Here is a 17785-nt window from a genome sequence, read left to right as displayed (position 1 = left end):
ATTTGTTATTATTGTTATTTATTTATTTTAATTAGTTTAATTTTTATGAGGTTCTGTAGTGGGTAGGCCATTTCGATCCACATTTCTTTTCAGAGGATGGCGGTAATGCGCCTTTAAGTTGTTTGCTAACTGCCACACAAGAAGAAAAAGAAGAAGACGACGACGAAGAAGAATTTCACTGCGCGGAACGTAAAGTGCGGAACCTCACACAATTTTGTTTGCACTCGGGTCGCTACAACGAGCGATTCCACAGATTTCCGGGGTTATGTTCGCAGTGCACGTGAGACCTGTGGAAACACGCACTGACGGTTTTCAACGCCAGAAGAACAAGCATTGATCTGAGGGAGAAGAGTGGCTTGATTTTCAGGTATAGTTGGCTACATTTTCTGTTTTTTTCTGCATATTGGACAATGTAGGTGGAGAGGACTGCGCCTTGTGTCTTTTACTTACCTGGGTAAACACGTTTCGTCCAGTGCATGAAACCGTTTCTCACCGGCTATCTCAAACCATCCGATGGTCCGGGCATCCAAGAACAACCAGAGCTCAAAATCCACATTGCTTGTGAGGTTGAACTATCATTTACTGACTTAATTACCATTCAGTCAAATGCACGCAGGCACCATGTTGCCTTCACATGTCGAGTTTACTGTGTTTTTTAGTAAACTCGAGTGTTATTCTGTGGATGTTTTTCAGGAATGTAGATGTATCAAGAGATCAAAATAATTTCATTTTGCGAGAATATTTTTGATGTATAATATGATTTTTTGTTAGTGTGAATTAACTCGAAATAGTCTTTAATTGTGTGTGAATAACTTCTTGAAGCGCTAAAACTTTGGTCCCAACGCTGTTGAAAATTACAGTCAGCGTTCTGTATCTACCAAGAGGTGGCAGTATATTTAACAATTTGCTGCTCTGGTTGACACTTAAATTATTCAGATTGCCAGGCTAGAGACTAGTGCTTTTAGAATCTGGGTTCGTCAGCAGTAGGCTATTCCACAGACACATTTAAATATATATGTCTATGGGCTATCCACTTTATTCCTAGCCTCCATGAGCCCTTGAGTGAATTATGTACGCGACTTCCGGTATGAACCAGAATGGGCGATTGTTTACAGGCTAGCTGTTCGCGATAAATGTACTTTTTACGAGCGTACCTTTTTTTTTTTTTTTTTTTTTTTTTAACCCGATACAATTTTTATTTGTAAACAAGAGGTTTAACAAACGCATGACAGAAATTAATTTAACACTGAACAGTCCAGGGGATACTTCAGTTTGTTGTCAGTCCTTTCAAGAGTCAAATTAAATGCATAGTTTTCAACAGGTTGAGGGTCTTCTCAGCTTTGTTGTTGTTAATCAGTTCAAGTAGGGTGCTATACTGCTGGAGTTCAACAATGAAACGAAAAAAGCACGGTCCACACCATTTTGATTTGTGAATATGAAACTTTCCAAGAATAATTAGAAGTCGTATTATGTAGGAAGTGTTGCTTTCCATCCCACTGAAAACAAAATACAGCATTACGTCAAACACAGTAAATTTAATTTGGATTAATTTTTCCATTTACAAAGTCTTGCATGTCATTACAAAATTTCCTTGAGTGATAACAGTGATACAACAGATGAAATATTGTGTCTTTGTCAACATTACAAAAACTACAAGAATAATCAATGTTTAACTTAAATCTTTCCGAAACCTCCTTAGTGGGATGAATTTGGTGTAACACTTTTTAGGATACGTCTTTCAACTTATTACCAATGCAATATTTGTTTAAAACACTACAGGCTTTTTCCACTGTAAATTGCTCATGATAGACGACCAGAAGAATTTTGCTGCAGGTGCAACAGTATAGTTCGATGCAATTCTAATGTGTCTGTTACTGCAAGCTTTATCTTGAATATTGATATCTCCAATAAAAAACTGCCTAGAATAAAATGAATTGGTTTCTGCTAGGTTACTGTTCCTTAAAAAAAAGAAGTGAACTGACAGGAATTGCATTGAAGATAACGGCATATTCTAACTATCTTAATATGACTTGATCTTATTCATGAGCTCCATAATGTAAAGATCTGAGCTCACAGGACAGCTTGAAATCCTTTAAAAGGACCATTACAACATTTAGGCATATTTAGGCATTCAGGCAATAACCTCTCAGTAACTATACTATGCCTTCAGTCAGTTTTAGTTTTAGTGAAAACTGATTGAAAACTGCAAAACACATCCAAATATGGGAAGCAAAAGCTATGTAGGGCCCAGATCAGATAAAAACAATGCAGAGTCACAAGTCTCTTTATTGAAAACCCACCAATAAATCATATTCATTATTGTCTAATTTCCAAAGACAGGGCTAAACAAAGTCATCAGACATACCAAGCACATAGACGTGTCTATCAAGTAATTGCCATGCCTGATTTTGCCACAAACTACACTTCTTTTGGCCACAGTTGTAATAATTACGTAACAACAAATGTTAAACTTTCAAAGACACATGCCTTTGCTATAATTACATTATAATACAGTTGTGTTTATCTGCCTATTATGACCGTTTAATCCATAATAAAGCAGACGTTCTTGCGCTACCGCTCAACGGGCTGCTGTGCGTGCTCCTGCGACCAGAAGTCAGATTCTGGCAGGCAATCACTTTCTGGCATGACCCCGGCACAGTGTGCTTGTGGAACATGCGCACATGCGATGTCTATTTTAACTGCCTTAATGATTAAGACATATACATGCCAATGAAAATCAATTTCAAATTGCATTATCTGAATGTCAAATAAGGAGAACTCCAGTAGTAGTTGGAATAACATAATAGCATGCAATTAAAGTCGGATTAAGGCAATAATAATTATTAAAAAAAAAAAATTGTTTTTAGTCCATGTAAACATACTGACGAGGAAGGCAGGGAAAGCAGCTGCACTCTTCTTTTCTCTCTTATGAGAGTAGTGCTAGTCCAGTCCTGACCGGTCTTGATCATAAATCCAGAGTCCGCCCTGTCCGAAACTAAGACAAGATCGTGTCAAAATGCCTTCGATTCCGAGATGAGACACAGACCCTTAAAAAGTGATGTCAAAACTGGGCTCGAGACCAAGTCTGATCTCAAGTGTGCAAATCATCCAGTATTTGTTGAGGTAAAAAAAGTTCTAACTTACACTTCTAATTTACGATATAGAGGTTAGTGGTTCGATCCACAGAATGTGCCACATGCCCAAGTATCTGTAAGCAAGACACTGAACCTCCAGTTGCTCCCAGTGCATGCCACTGGTGTTTGAATGTGTGTGTATGCTTTTGTGGGCGAATGGGTAGATGTGCCTGTGACTGTAAAGCGGTTTGAGTACCAATAGGTAGAAAAGCGCAATAAAAAAAACAAAAAAAAACAGGGCCATTTACCATTACCAACAGACAATAGTATGAATTACTGAGCTAACAGACAAATGCTAACATGACAGAAGTTGACTACAGATGTCTCAACAGTAATATAACATAACGGAATAATCTGCTGGTCAAACTGCGCTTCCCAAAAGTTATGTGCCACCTCCTCCTGGTTAAGGTAAATTAAATAAAAATCCATTTCAACAAATATAGTGATGCCTGTGTCAGACTTTTCACCCTGAAAGTCACTCGATTCAGGCAGGCGTACAAATATTCACTGCAGTCCCATGAGGAAAGGCAGCTTTTTGATGTTTTTTCTGATTCTCAAACACAAATAATTTCAAAACTACTCATTCTAAATAAGTTCGGGGTCCAGTTGTGGAAAAAATGCTGTGAACTAAGGACATCAATATTTGGTGTTACTGCCCTTTGCTTTCAAACCAGCATCAATCCTTATAGGTACACTTGCACAAAGTCAGATTTTGTGGAACGGTAGACGGAGTGGTCCGCCAAGGAAACTTGTGAAAACACAACACTTATTTCCCTTCAAAATCAGAAAATGTCCACCAGAGCAATTAGTTCAGAACTGTCAGAGACCAGTGGGACCCAGGTTCACTCATGTACTGTCTGTAGAAGTCTGGCCAGAAGTGGTCTTCATGGAAGAATTGCAGCCAAAAATCCACCCCTCTGACATGAAAACAAGGGCAAGAAGGTCTGTGGTTAGTTCTCAAAAATGTTTGGAACAACCTACCAGCCAAGTTCCTTCTAAAACTGTGTGTAGGTATTTAGTGTAATCAATGTTGTTCTGAAGGCAAAAGGTGTTCACACCAAATATTGATTTGATTTCAAGTTCTGTTCTGCTCGTTCAGTTTATTTGTGTGTACATTTCTGCCACAAAGGTGTCCAGGGCTAGTAAACTTGAGGAGGGTTAAGGGTGAAGCCTATTACCACAGATTGGCCTATGTTATGTTGTTTTACTTAAATATGTTCATATTGTTTATTTGTCTTGACTTTGCTGATACATGATGTTGAGCTTGTGTTTGTTCAAGGCAAGATGGATGGGAAGGTTAAGAAGCAAAAGCAGCATCAGCAAAAGCACAGTGGACCAAAGGCAGAGAAGAAGAGGCTCAAAAAGCAGGGAGCATCAGTGGAGGAAGATGGGCGGAAACGCAACCCCAAAGCTTTTGCTGTTCAGTCTGCTATCCGCATGGCCAAGACATTCCATAGGTCAGTTTTGATGATAGATCAGTTGCACTGACAAAGTGATAATTAAGGTATTTTTCTGTTATTTTAATGGTTGTTTTATTTTTCCTCAGGGCCCAGGACTTAAAAACAAAAAAACACCACATCCCTCTTGTTGACCGAACTCCCCAGGAACCTCCTCCCGTGGTGATTGTAGTTGTTGGACCCCCCAAGGTGGGAAAAAGCACTCTGATCCGCTGCTTGATCAAAAACTTCACTCGGCAGAAGCTTGGGGACATATGTGGACCTGTGACCATTGTCGCTGGTGAGTCTTTAATTAGATACTAAAGTAATGAAGATTACTCGGTATGTTTACATGCATGTGAAAAAAAAGAATTATGGAGAGCTTAAGCGCATGTAAACACGTTACTCCGACTGAAATCAGAGTTCTCCTTATCCGACTAAGACTCTGCGGCATGTATATGCTTAATTGCACTACTCACAGGATAATGTGTGTGTGCAGAAAGTTGAATTTTGAGCATAAATTGATTAAGCTGTGCATGTCAATGCACTGAGTGACTGGATTGTAACTAAGAAAGTTGTGTTTTTTGTATTGGCTATTTTCTGAGTAGTTGATTGTAGCCATACATATAACTGAATATTTATGTTATGTTATTCAAACATGATGACCCATTTAAACATAATATCTATGAATGGAAAAAAACTATTTTAAAGTTTTATGAAACAATACTATTCAACTAAAGTTCAGATTTGTTAAGTGTAATTAGTGAAGATGTTTTTACTATATTCTGTCATTAATTAATAGAGTATGTTTTAACTGGTGGTGTCTGTAATTGGAACATCATCAGTAATTGAGGGTCACCTTAACATGCATAGCTATATGAGAGGAAACACACATGCAAAGAAAACCTGGAATGGACAACCTCCATGCTATGACAATAATGATAGATAAAGGTTGTTTCCACATACATAGAGCAACACATTCATCCTTGTGTGATAAAACTCCTCCTAGCCACTGCACACAACTGATCAGCATTGACCGAAAATGTTTGTAGCTGCTGGGGTTTTATCATACTGTATCATACTGAAAACATGGATTGACATGGGTTTTTGCAACTCACAGATATATTTAAATGTAATTATACAACAAGTAGTTCCGACCAAGCAATCTGATTGGTCAATAAGACATTTAGAACGTGCTCAAATCAGCATTACAGCACGACTGATTCATCACTAAAAATATTGCTCCGCCAAGTCTGTGACAACATTGTATCCATCTCCATGGCAACACTGTAACTGTCAGAGCTGGAGCAGGAAACGGCTGAAAAATACGCTACAAAATGGATCGGTTTGTTAACAGCATCTTTGTTATAACTTGGGCAATAAAAGTAAGCATTTTTTCGGTGATGCTTGTGGACCTAGGCGCAAGCGCCTCGGCCCTGACTGTATCACCGTTGTGCTCAAATGACGTTAAAGCACACCCTCTCGGGTAATATTGCTTAATTGTTGCATAGCAACCTCTTGTTTATTGTGACTTCTAGTGCTTTAATAGGTGTTCAGAGGACTTAAATCTGGTTACTCCTACCTGTCAATTAATGGAGTCGGGATCATAATGTACAGGACTCTGAAACATGTGATAGGTGGATAGAGAGAGATGGATACTTTATTTATTCTGTGGGATACCCTGTTTCTAGTTGGAAAAATCCTGTACTGATCCAGTGTCTTTTTCCCTTTCAGTCTTCTGACCTTCTTGACTGCACTAGAAAAAAGCTTTAATATAATTTATTATAAAATGGCACTGTCTTGCATCAACAATAATTGTACTTTTTTATTTTGCTGTGGTATGACAAATAATTGCTTTTTGAATTTTTCAGGTAAGAAGCGACGTCTGACATTCATGGAATGTAACAATGACATAAACACAATGATCGACTTGGCCAAGGTTGCAGATCTGGTAGGTTTATTTTAGAATACAGAAAAATTACATTTGACAAAGTACAAGGGATATTTTTTCAGATGAAAAATCTAAAGAAAGGGTTTGGATAGTATCAGTGTATGACAGCATATCAGGGTATTTAAAAAATAAAGGAACATATGAGCTTCAGTGCTTTAAAAAGTACAGAAGGTCCCCTTTCTATTATACTGAAGAGGATATCCTGTAGTGATGTGATATCCAGTTTTGTAAAAAAAAATGTTATTTTAATTTATTTTTCTTGTGGTTTTTAAGAGTGTTCACTTTTATGTGCAATGAAGCGACTGTGACAAAGTAATTTCCCTTTCCCTCCCTGATGGCCAAATTATTTTCTAAATCTTGGACTAGTTTTACCTGGGGACCTCTGGGGTAATTTGTCCATGATTTGTAAATCAAAAATTACACCACAAATTACCTGCCTCATAACACAGAGGTCCTCTGATGGACCATCTAACCAGCCACCATTAAGCATTGCAGATGCTCTCCTCACTGCCATCTTTGCTGCTGAATCTCCTTCATCCTTGAAAAAAATGGGTCTCTCAACCCTCCTTCTTGTCAGTGGCTGACCACTAGGCCACTGGTTTAGTTAAGAGAGAAAATCTCTCCTTTCTGCGTCTTCTTCAGTTGCGGCCAAACTAACTAATCAAGACGATGACGCAGGATAAAGAGAATAAAGAATGACGTAAAATAAAGATGGCGGAGAGTATGATCTAATACCTTTCAGAAATGCATTTAAAAGGTTATTTTCTTTAAACATGCAGATTTCTTTTTACAATGTTTTATTTCGGCATTATGTTTAAAATATGTATGTGTTTGTGTATGTTCCGTTTGTTTCACACCCCCTTTAAGCACTTGTTTAAAACTTCAGATTTGCCTGAAAACGTGGTCAGTGTGATACATAGATCATTGTCCTCTGACTCCAGTATTACAATTCATATTACCTGTACTGCTTTTTCCTCTCTCACCTCAGGCATATATACAGTGACTTGTAGAAGTATTCATACCCCGTGAACATTTCCACATTTTGTCACATTACAACCACAAACATAATTATATTTTATTGGAATTTTAGGTAAAAGACCAACACAAAGTGGCAAACAATTATGCAGTGCAAAGAAAATAATACATGATTTTATTTATTTATTTATTTTTACAAATAAAATACTGAAACGTGCGGTGTGCAAAAGTATTCAGCCTACCTCAGTCTGTACTTTGAGGAACTGCCATTACAGCAATAAGTCTTTTGGGGTGTGTCTCTACCATCTAGAGAGTAACAGTTTTGCCCATTCTTTGCAAAGCCGCTCGAGCTCAGTCAGATTAGATGGAGAGTGTTTGTGAATGGCAGTTTTCAGATCTTGACACAGATTCTTGGTCTGGACTTTGACTGGGTCATTCTAACAGATGAATATGTGTTTTAAACCATTCCATTGTAACCCTGACTTTATGTTTAGGGTCATTGTCCTTCTGAAAAGGTTTTTTTTTTTTGGCTCTATCCATCTTCCCATCAATCTGACCATCTTTCCCATCCCTGCTGTAGAGAAGCACCCCCAGAACATGATGTATCCACCACTATGTTTGACAGTGGAGATGGCGTGTTCAAAGTGATGTGCACATAGCATTCTGCATTTAGGCCAAAAAGTTCAGCTTTGGTCTCATCTGACCAGAGCACCTTCTTTCACGTGTCTTCAGTGCCCTCCACATGGCTTTATTGCGAATGGGATGTCTTGTGGTTTTCTTTTAACAATTGCTTTCTTCTTGCCACTCTTCCATAAAGGGCAGATTTGTGCAGTGCACCACCAATAGTTGTCCTGTAGACAGTTTTCCCTTACTTGAGTCTGGGCAAACTGCTGAGATCCACGGCCCAGGGAGGAGATTTAGCCTTTTTAAGGCTATGGTATTTTTCATCAGCTGAAGAACAGTTTGAGTTTAAATGCATTTTTTTTTTCAATAAAATACCTTCTTGCTATTCTTTGGTACCTGCTCAAGTTTACAATCCATCAGCACAAAATGCGTATTCTTTTTTCCCTTCTCCCCAATATTTTGTTCAGATGTTTATTTTAACATAAATACTGTCATAAACAATATACCCTGTTTAAAATGGTTCAAGACTAACCCTTTAAACCCTTTAGACTTGTAAATGTAAGAGGCATTTGTAGACAGAGTGCATTGTTATAGTTCAGTAAAACAGGTTAGTTTATTCGAGTATAACTTTTTAACTTTTAATTTGAGATTTAAGTATTGGTGCAGTTTTAGTATTGACATTTAAAACTTTTCTTTCTTTTTTTCCTTTCTCTAGGTATTGATGTTGATTGATGCTAGCTTCGGCTTTGAGATGGAGACATTTGAGTTTCTCAACATTTGTCAGGTTCATGGTTTCCCCCGTATTATGGGTGTGTTGACTCACCTGGATTCATTCAAGAACAACAAGACACAGAGGAAGACAAAGAAAAATCTTAAACACCGTTTCTGGACCGAGGTGTACCAAGTAAATGTCTTTTCTCCTCATATCCAGAATTGTATGCATTGAGACAGTAACTTCTTTGTCGTTAACAATGTTCTTATTGAACTAAATGTGTGAAATGTTCTAAATGACTGTTGAATCAACCAGGGGGCCAAGTTATTCTACCTTTCCGGTATGGTGTACGGTGAATATCAGACTCAAGAAGTAAAGAACCTTGGCCGCTTCATCTCTGTCATGAAATTTCGTCGTCTGGTGTGGCAAACCTCCCACCCTTACGTGCTGGTTGACCGGTGAGTGGTAAACACAGACTGCTGTATAGTATTCTAATATTGTAGAGAATTATAAGACTTTTGTTTTCTGAAGCAAACTACAGTGCACTACATACGCTTGGTTGGTTGGTTGGTCCCCAAACTCAGAAATTTCACTGTTGCAACAGTAATGTACGGGCACTCAATATACCATACATAATATGTAATGATGTAAGGAGATGAGAGAGGAGATGTGTGGTTGCTGTAATCCCCCAGACTTGGGTGTATCAAACCACATCCTCCCATGTTAACTTCAGATTATAATTATGATTATAATCAGTCATACTTTGTCCTGTTTCCTGCAGTATGGAGGACTTGACTGACCCTGAGAGGGTAAGGACAGAACCCAAGAGTGACCGGACTGTGTCACTCTATGGTTACCTCAGAGGGACACATTTGAAAAACAAAGGCCAGGTCCATATTCCAGGTACATAAGCATAGTTCTGTATGTCATTTTTAATTGCACTTGTTTATGGGGGTTACCATGATATTGTGCACATTATATTATTTGGTTATCCTTTTTAGGTGTAGGTGACTTTCAGGTGACTGATGTGAACTTCCTGCCCGACCCTTGTCCACTCCCGGATGCTCAGAAGAAGAGAGCACTCAACGAGAAAGAGAGGCTGGTGTATGCACCCATGGCTGGGGTCGGAGGGGTTGTGTATGATAAAGATGCTGTTTATATTGACCTTCCGTCCAGCCACTTCAGTGAGCAGGTATTATTGTGTACACTTCAGATAACTGTGTCTAATGTCTGGATTATAGGAGTTTCACCATTTTACAACTTTTGAATATGGCAATTGTAATCAGATTACAATTGATGACCAGGTTTGAAATATCTTCTTACTCTGTTGCAGGAAGAGGTGCGGCCCACTACAGAGTTGGTCCAGTCTCTTATTGATACACACAGCACTCTGGATGCCAAGATGTCTGCCAGTAAGGTGTGTCTGTTCCATGGCTCCGCCACTCTGGACCTTGCAGACATCAACAAACAAAGCGGGTGAGATATAAAAAGGGTCAACTCTCCCTTCACTTGGTTTGGGTAACTACAAATATGAGGGCCGTTGGATGTGTAAAATATGTTGGGTTATCTTATCATTAGAGATGGGAGTTAAAGGCTGTTTTCACCAGATGGAGACAAGAGAAAGGAAAACCTTAAGGGGTTAAATGAATGGAGCAACACAACAATACAGTTGCAAGGCAGGTTATAAATTGAGAAAACTACATCCTATCATGCTCGGTAACATGTGTAAAGATTGAAAGAGGGTTTATTGGCAGAAGTATACAATTAATGACCATAAATGTTGGGAAAATCACATAATTTTTGTTACTATATCCGGTTGCCTAAAAGTTTGAATTTTATAAAATATGGGCTTCCACATGTATAAAAATTAATCATAAATTAAAATAAATATATACTTTTTCCAGAATCCTTTGCAGCCACTGATTGCCTTAAAGTATGGAACCCTTGGGATCTCCTTGTTCATGTTTTGCCAGCTTTTTACTGCAGATGTTTTTAGTAGTTGTTCAGTATGTTTTGGGTTGTTTTTCACCTCTAATGTGAAGCACTGTCCAGTCATCTTTTCCCTTCTGGCTCAATCCAAGGTGATAGCATATACACATACACTTAAGAACCCGGATATTTTGCTGATGTGAACGCACCAAAGGCGAGTCGATCCCGGCATTTTTGATGTGAAAGCGGTATGAGTAGTAGGATTGTTTGGATTTCGTTACATAAACAACTTCTTACTAGCGAGCTGTGCTGATAAAATCCTGGGTCGATTGCCTAGTCGTTGGTTCGACGGTCGATGTGAAAGGAGGTTAATGAAACACACTGGAATTCTGAGCATTTATTGTTTTCATATTAATTTTTACAAGTGGATCGAATGAGAGTGCACGGGCGGCAGAGGGATGAGAGAGAGAGGAATAGCGTGAGCGCAGAGGGAGAAATAGTGGAAAAGTAGCAGGAAATTAGCACCATGGAGAGTGGAAAATTAGACTCATAAACGCCCAAAAAAGAAAAACTTACCTCACACAATTCAAATGCCATTCATCAGATAGGGTGTTGCTGGATCGTGTCAAATGCAGCAAGGAAAGCTCCAGCGTTTTGTGATCTACTTGGTCATATACCTGTCCCTGGCATCTTTGCTGAGTTTGTCTCAGTATCTGCTTGTTTTTCTTCTGTTTTTCCAGTTTCCAACTTCAGTTAAACCTCCCCTGTTGTCTGCTCACGCTTTGTAACCATTGTAACCATTGAAAATGGCTACGGGGGGCGTGTCATTCACATGACTGACAAAGATCGATTAACCAGCCAGTTTGTCATATTTGTATGAATGTAGTGGCAACGAAAAAAGCCAATTCAACTAACTTGCACACACAACTGAAACACAGCCATCTGGTCCAGTTTTTCCAGCTGGGAAAAAAAAAATCACACCTCAAGATGCAGAAGAGCCTTTGTTCTGACAGTCCACACTCACTGGCATTTGAGAGATTGGAGTTCACTACAGTGCAAAAGAATTTCAGCCCTTTACTAAGAGTCCATTTTATTTTAGTTTCTTTGTTCTTGACATTCCAATTGCGGTATTAACCCTCTGCAGTTGAGGGACGGGCCGGTGCGTCCAAATCATATGACCAATTTAAGATGACGTATTGCTGTCATGTTGAAGCGTGTCTGGTGCATGGGAGAAACTGTGAAAATCTAAACGCTAGCATGTTTGCTAAGGAAGAGAGGAACATTGTGGGGGTGACACTATATTCAGTCTATGGAGTGACTGCAGTCAAAGAGACAGAAGCAAGAGATTTTTAGATATTATTACTTATTGTAAATGGTTGTAAATAGTTGTACAAAAATGCGTGATGCATTTCCTGCATTTCGTCCATTTGATTGTTCCTCTTCCTTGTTCCATTTCATAGGGCCAAAGTAGTCCAAGCCAACATTGGTAAAGGGAGAGAGGTCATGCAGGATTCTTTCCGTCGGCAAGTCCGCCATTTTTTTGTTCACCTGCTTTGCCGCTCACACGCTGACACATCTAGAGAGCACCTTTCATGCTACTGAGTTGCCCTTTACTGTCCAGTATCTTTTGTGGAGCTCTGAAAGCATGTGGTTTATTCCACAGTGACCACTGTGCTCATGGACATGTCTAGTGAGAAGGCCTGAGATTTGTCAATCTTTGGGCAAGATTCAGGGGTGTTTGGTTTCTTCAGGCATTGCAGATTTATGCAATTTATCTTCATGCAAAGTGTGTTTTAGTCAAAGGTACCATGCCACTGCCTTGCCTAATTTCGACCTCTGGATCATCCTGAAACACTGGGCGAAATCCTCCCGCCACTGGCAAACTTTCTTTCGGCTTCCGCAGGAATTCAGGAGCATGAATCCACCTTTTCCGCTCCATGAATTTTCTTGCAGTAAGTCCTCTTGAACAGTCATCAGAAGGATTGTCTTTGCTGCAAACATATCTCCACTGAGACAGCCCTGTGTTGTCACGTATCATCGAGACCCTGTTTGCTACATAAGTCTTAAATCTTGCACGGGCATTCACAATATATATTTTAAGACTGTTTGGCTATCAGTTTACAGAAAACTGAGGGCTGTAAGTTAAAGTGTGATACTCTCCTCGGCATTCTGTCTACTCACCAGCAGTGCAGCAGCGAGCTGTCTTTGTCTTTGTGAGTGTGCACCCTCTACAGGTGGCGATGGTACCACTCTTTGAATAGCCGCCCATCATGCATCAGGGAGGGGAAGGCAGACCAGCAGAGACCGTCATTGAAATAGTTGAAAATAGCTTTGTTGTTTCCTAAACTTGTACATAAGCTTTTGAAATTTACACTTTAGATATGCATTCTAAGTTATAAAAATGGTTCATTAAACACGTTTGTGGTTTTCACAGTGAAAAATGTGGATTTTATGGTTTTAGGTCCAATGTGTTAATACAGTTTGTGAAAATGCAAAAAAATGAATTTGGAATGGGACAGGTGAGGTTGTGCTGAAAAGAATGATATTAAACAAGGCAATGTAAACTGCTTTTAATATGAAATATAAAGGTAAAACCAAAAGCAGTCAAAAGTGTCCAATTATACTCTGGACTCCAGAGGGTTAAATACTCTTGAGAAATAAAGGTTTATTCGTTTTGAAAGAAGGATGTATTTGCATTATTATGTCATAATGTCATTGCATTAGTGAAAAATGGTCTTAAAATAATGTTGACAGTGATATTGTTTATCTGCAATAATTGGTCTGACAATATATCATCCAGCATAATGTGTTATCATGACAGGCCTACAGAGATGCATGCTAAACATCTCTTGTTTTGTGTGTATACTAGAGAACAGAAAAGGCTTGAGGAGGAGCTCATCTGGGATCCAAACACCAAAAGAGAGAGGAGGAAGGTGATCCTTTCTGAGGAGGACCAAGATAATGCCAGTGGCTCTAGCAGTGATGAGAATGATGACAGTGAAAGTGAACAGGAAGAAGCAGAGGATGACGATGAGGAAAACTTTTCCATCTTTCTCAAAGGGACACAAACCAAATCTGAAAAAGACGCTACCATATCTGTTCCTCCTGTGAAGAAACCGAAACTGAAGGAGAAAGTCATTTCTGAGGTGCCAGTGTTTGCAGACAGCGAAGACGAGCTGGAGGAGAGTGAAGGAGAGAGTGAGGCTGGGAGAGCAGGTGATGGTTCTGAAGAGGATGAAGAAGAATCGGATAAGGGCAGTGAGGCTGAAGAAGAGGAACATGGTAAATGTACAGTTGCTTCAGTTCTTGTTTGTATTTATTTAGTTTTGTTTACCACTTCAACTTCAGTGATCTTTCTGTCATTGGAAGGAACATCTACTAAGTGTTTTTTAGTTAGATTGCTTTGGAAAGACTAAAAATTGTGATCTCTGTTTTTATTGCACTCAGTTTGAAACTGACTTCATTTGCTTGATCTTTCATCTGTGTGCCCACAGGGGCTATGAGATGGAAGGAGGATCTGCAACAGAAAGCATCAGAGGCATTTCTACGACATCAAGAAGCTGCTCCGAATCTGAGAAAAGTGGTTTATGGTTCAGGTAATCTATTGTTCTTGAGCCTTACAGACAGTTACATCATAGTCTAGGGGGCCGAGAATGTAACATGAAAAAGAAAGCGAGAACCTTTTTATGTACACCACAACACACAACTATAGATAAGTGATTTATATATAAGGTTATAAAATGAAGCGCTGCTTCAGGGTAAACCCAGGCCAAAACAACAAACAGACATCAGCTAACTTGTTCCCAAACCACTAACTAAACCCTATGCGCAACAGAGGAAAAAAAGACATTTAGTAAACCTAGTTCCCTACTCTTGTAAAAAAAAAAAAAAAAACAGGAGAAAATGACAAAGAAAACAGCAACTCACCCCTTCTGTTGATTCTGTTGAAAAATAGATCAGAGTTGCAACGTAAGCGAAAGAAAAAAGGAAAATACCATTCCGGCAGCACATCAAGACTGTCCTCGCTCAAACTAGGGCTGGGTGGTGTACCGGTTCGAATACTGATATTTTTGTGTTATGATATGTAAGGGATAATGCCTGACAAGGTGTCCATTATCCGAAATTAATGGATGACATGTGCAATCGTTGCTTCCGCAAAGTCCATTCATTTCTGATAATGGACACCTCGAAGGGCATTATCTCGCTTATACCATGGTCACTTATGAAATAAATATTAGATCAATTATTAATATGTTAATGTTGTTTTTTTACCGTTTAAATCATACGTTTTTCACAAGAAGCGGCTGAGCGGACTTATTAACATCTCCCTCTGCAGGCGTTCCCAATGATGTTCACGTCTCTTAAGTGCCTCTTAATGCCGGCTCTCAGACTCCTTCCTTGGTCGACTGGACAGAGGCATAAAACGGCTGCAAAATGTCATTGAGAGTAGTGGTAGTGTAGCTCTCATAGTTGATGTCCGTGTTTTTCTGAGCCAGGAAGTCTCTAAGTGTTTTAACTGTCCATTTAAGGGTTTTCTTTGTGTTAATTTCATCCTTATCATCCTCTAAATTGTCTAGTTCCTCTGGTGTAACCTTGTGTCGCATCTCCTTCTTTTCATATTCTCTTCTCTCTTTCTCTTCTGCTGAATTATCAAATTCACCAAATAGGTTAACGTTAACTATAAAATCGTTTCTGTTGCCACGGTTACCAAAGCATTTGATTACACAGTGGTTAGAATTGGAAATGCATGATCATGTAGAGATGGACATTACATGCTGTCATGTAAATATGATGATAACAAGGCTGTTTAGTTTGTTTGATACGAGAGCAAAGAATAGACCCTTTCTATAAGAGAGGCAACCTTAAATGACTTCTGTTGTCATCTGAGACTGTACATAACATGAAATAAAATAAATTTGACCTTCAAGGAAGGGTGGAGCACGGTGCCCGCCTATAATAGTGCTAGGGGAAACACTGAGTTTCATTTTAAACTGAAAAAGGGCAAGATGTGTATTTACATTGTATGTGTTTCAGATTTTAGGTGTCTCTCAGCAATCACTTGTCATTTTTGTTTTGCAGTTGCAGAAGCAGATGAATCTGAGGATGTTGACGCAGAGCTGGGAGGGTTGTTTCGAATCAGCTGCCCCCTGGAGAGCAAAAAGTTTCAGGCCAATTCGCTGGATTGCTCTCGTTTCATCCCTGACATTTCCCACAACTGGGATTTGGAAGAGGTAAAGCAGTTCTTAAAACAATAAAGATTCTTGGACACCTTACAGTTAGGTACATGTACATCTGGGGACTGACAGAATTTTTGGTTGTTGTATTAGCTGTTATTTTAGCTGCCAAGAGTGTTGTTTATTTAATTAATCTGGGCTGAATTAGTGCAGGCCCTCAGGTTTAATGTGATGGTAATTACATACAGGTGTGAGGAAGGGTTTTATTGTTATACCTCTTCAATGTGTAGCCCTTGGTCTTTAGTGATTTCTTGCAGACTAAGGACCCTTCCTTAATGTCCAGTTTTAAAAATGAACTTTTTTTTTTAATATGTCAGTTTGTTCAATCATATGATCGAATGATAGAGGACTGTGTTTATAAATGGTTGCAAGTAATGTATACAGTACAGTACTGTGCAAAAGGTTATAGGCAGGTGTGAAAAATGCTGTAAACTAAGAATGCTTTCAAAAATGGAAGTGTTAATAGATTATTTTCATTGATTAACAAAATGCGGTGAATGAACAGAAGACGAATCTAAATATATTTTCCATATTTGGTGTGACCACCCTTTGTCTTCAAGACAGCATCAGTTCTGCTGAGTATACTTGAGTATACTGAGTGAACTCGACCGACTTGTTCCAAACACCTAGGAGAACTTAAAGACCTCACTTTTTGGCTGTTTTAAAGGTTAAAACTCAGTATTAGGTTAAAGGTTACAGGTACGCTATGGTTAGGGTTAGGCATTTAGTTGAGATGGTGATTTTGGCTTTCCATGCCTTTTTCCACCTCCCTTTCTGTGTGTGTTCATAACTTTTTCCTCTGTTATTTTACATTATTACACATGTGTAAAAAATAAATAGCAACAAAAGGAACATCACCTACAATACACATAGTTACATCAATTACTGGTACACTGTGCTTTTTTTAGTGCTCTTCATCAGTGGTTCTCAACTGGTCTAGTTTCAGGACCCCTTAATCACCCCAAGATGCCACCCAAATCAACCAAAAATTTCAACTTCCAAGATTGTGCAGTTTGAATCTGACACAGTAGAATATAATGCATACATGTGTATGGTGTGCGTGCGTGTGTATATAAATGTAGCGTGTGTGTGTGTGTATAATGTAAAATGTAATGATAAACCACAATGACTAGCAAGTGGCCATGCTAGAAAGAAAACTATTCCCCTTTACCCTCAATTAGCTAATGGAAAGAATGTTAAAATTAGGTTCATTTGTTTTCTTTTTCAGATGATAAACTTGATCAAGGATTGTTTTGTAACAGGGAAGTGGGAGGAAATCCAAGATGCAGCCACTCTACTGAAGGAGGATGGTAAGGAGAGTTCATAAACAGATTCTTGACATTTGTTTGACTAAAACTGTTATCCTGTTAATGGTGGAAGTCTTAGTCAAACATACATAACTTGATTTAAATTAAGTTATGTTTAGTAATTGTTTTGATTAACTCAGTTAAGCTAATTGTGGTGTAAAAAACATAAACATTATTTTCTCAATTGTTTGTCACTGTTAAATGTATTGACTAGTGTGCTTGGTTGTTTTGATTTGTGTAGAGGAGCTGTATGGTGATTTTGAAGATTTAGAGAAAGGAGGAGTCCACATGGGCCAACCTGGACATGAGTATCAGGCTGAGGTATTACACACTAACATGAACATACAGGCATTTTTTGCCACCCCAGCGAATTTCTTTGCTGAATTACCAAATACCGGTATTTTCTTCGTCATGATATGAATTTTTAATATACTGGCATACCGGTGTATTTGATTACATGGGGTTCGGAAAGCTGCGCTGCGA

The 17785-nt window shown here is 38.8% G+C and overlaps 1 protein-coding gene across 2 annotated transcripts in view; it reads left to right on the top strand.

Moving 5' to 3' along the window:
* The first annotated feature begins 210 nt into the window (after nucleotides 1–210).
* The window catches only part of bms1 (BMS1 ribosome biogenesis factor), a 47601-nt gene continuing 30026 nt past the window's right edge, over nucleotides 211–17785 (top strand). The window contains exons 1-14 of one of the 2 annotated variants that reach the window (XM_047608802.1): nucleotides 211–367; nucleotides 4414–4591; nucleotides 4681–4871; nucleotides 6442–6521; nucleotides 8836–9024; nucleotides 9148–9290; nucleotides 9614–9735; nucleotides 9834–10024; nucleotides 10166–10308; nucleotides 13631–14043; nucleotides 14256–14357; nucleotides 15841–15992; nucleotides 17224–17305; nucleotides 17544–17623. In XM_047608802.1, the coding sequence (XP_047464758.1) occupies nucleotides 4419–4591; nucleotides 4681–4871; nucleotides 6442–6521; nucleotides 8836–9024; nucleotides 9148–9290; nucleotides 9614–9735; nucleotides 9834–10024; nucleotides 10166–10308; nucleotides 13631–14043; nucleotides 14256–14357; nucleotides 15841–15992; nucleotides 17224–17305; nucleotides 17544–17623 (2061 nt within the window). In that variant the 5' untranslated portion in view covers nucleotides 211–367; nucleotides 4414–4418. Of the gene's footprint in view, nucleotides 368–4413; nucleotides 4592–4680; nucleotides 4872–6441; nucleotides 6522–8835; nucleotides 9025–9147; nucleotides 9291–9613; nucleotides 9736–9833; nucleotides 10025–10165; nucleotides 10309–13630; nucleotides 14050–14255; nucleotides 14358–15840; nucleotides 15993–17223; nucleotides 17306–17543; nucleotides 17624–17785 lie in introns of both variants that reach the window. The other variant, XM_047608801.1, reaches the window with a different exon arrangement.

The sequence above is a fragment of the Mugil cephalus genome, chromosome 16, assembly GCF_022458985.1.
Source record: "Mugil cephalus isolate CIBA_MC_2020 chromosome 16, CIBA_Mcephalus_1.1, whole genome shotgun sequence".
In the NCBI taxonomy this organism is placed as follows: Eukaryota; Metazoa; Chordata; class Actinopteri; order Mugiliformes; family Mugilidae; genus Mugil; species Mugil cephalus.
Note: the sequence above shows the minus strand (reverse complement) of the source record. Positions and strands in the feature narration are given on the sequence as shown.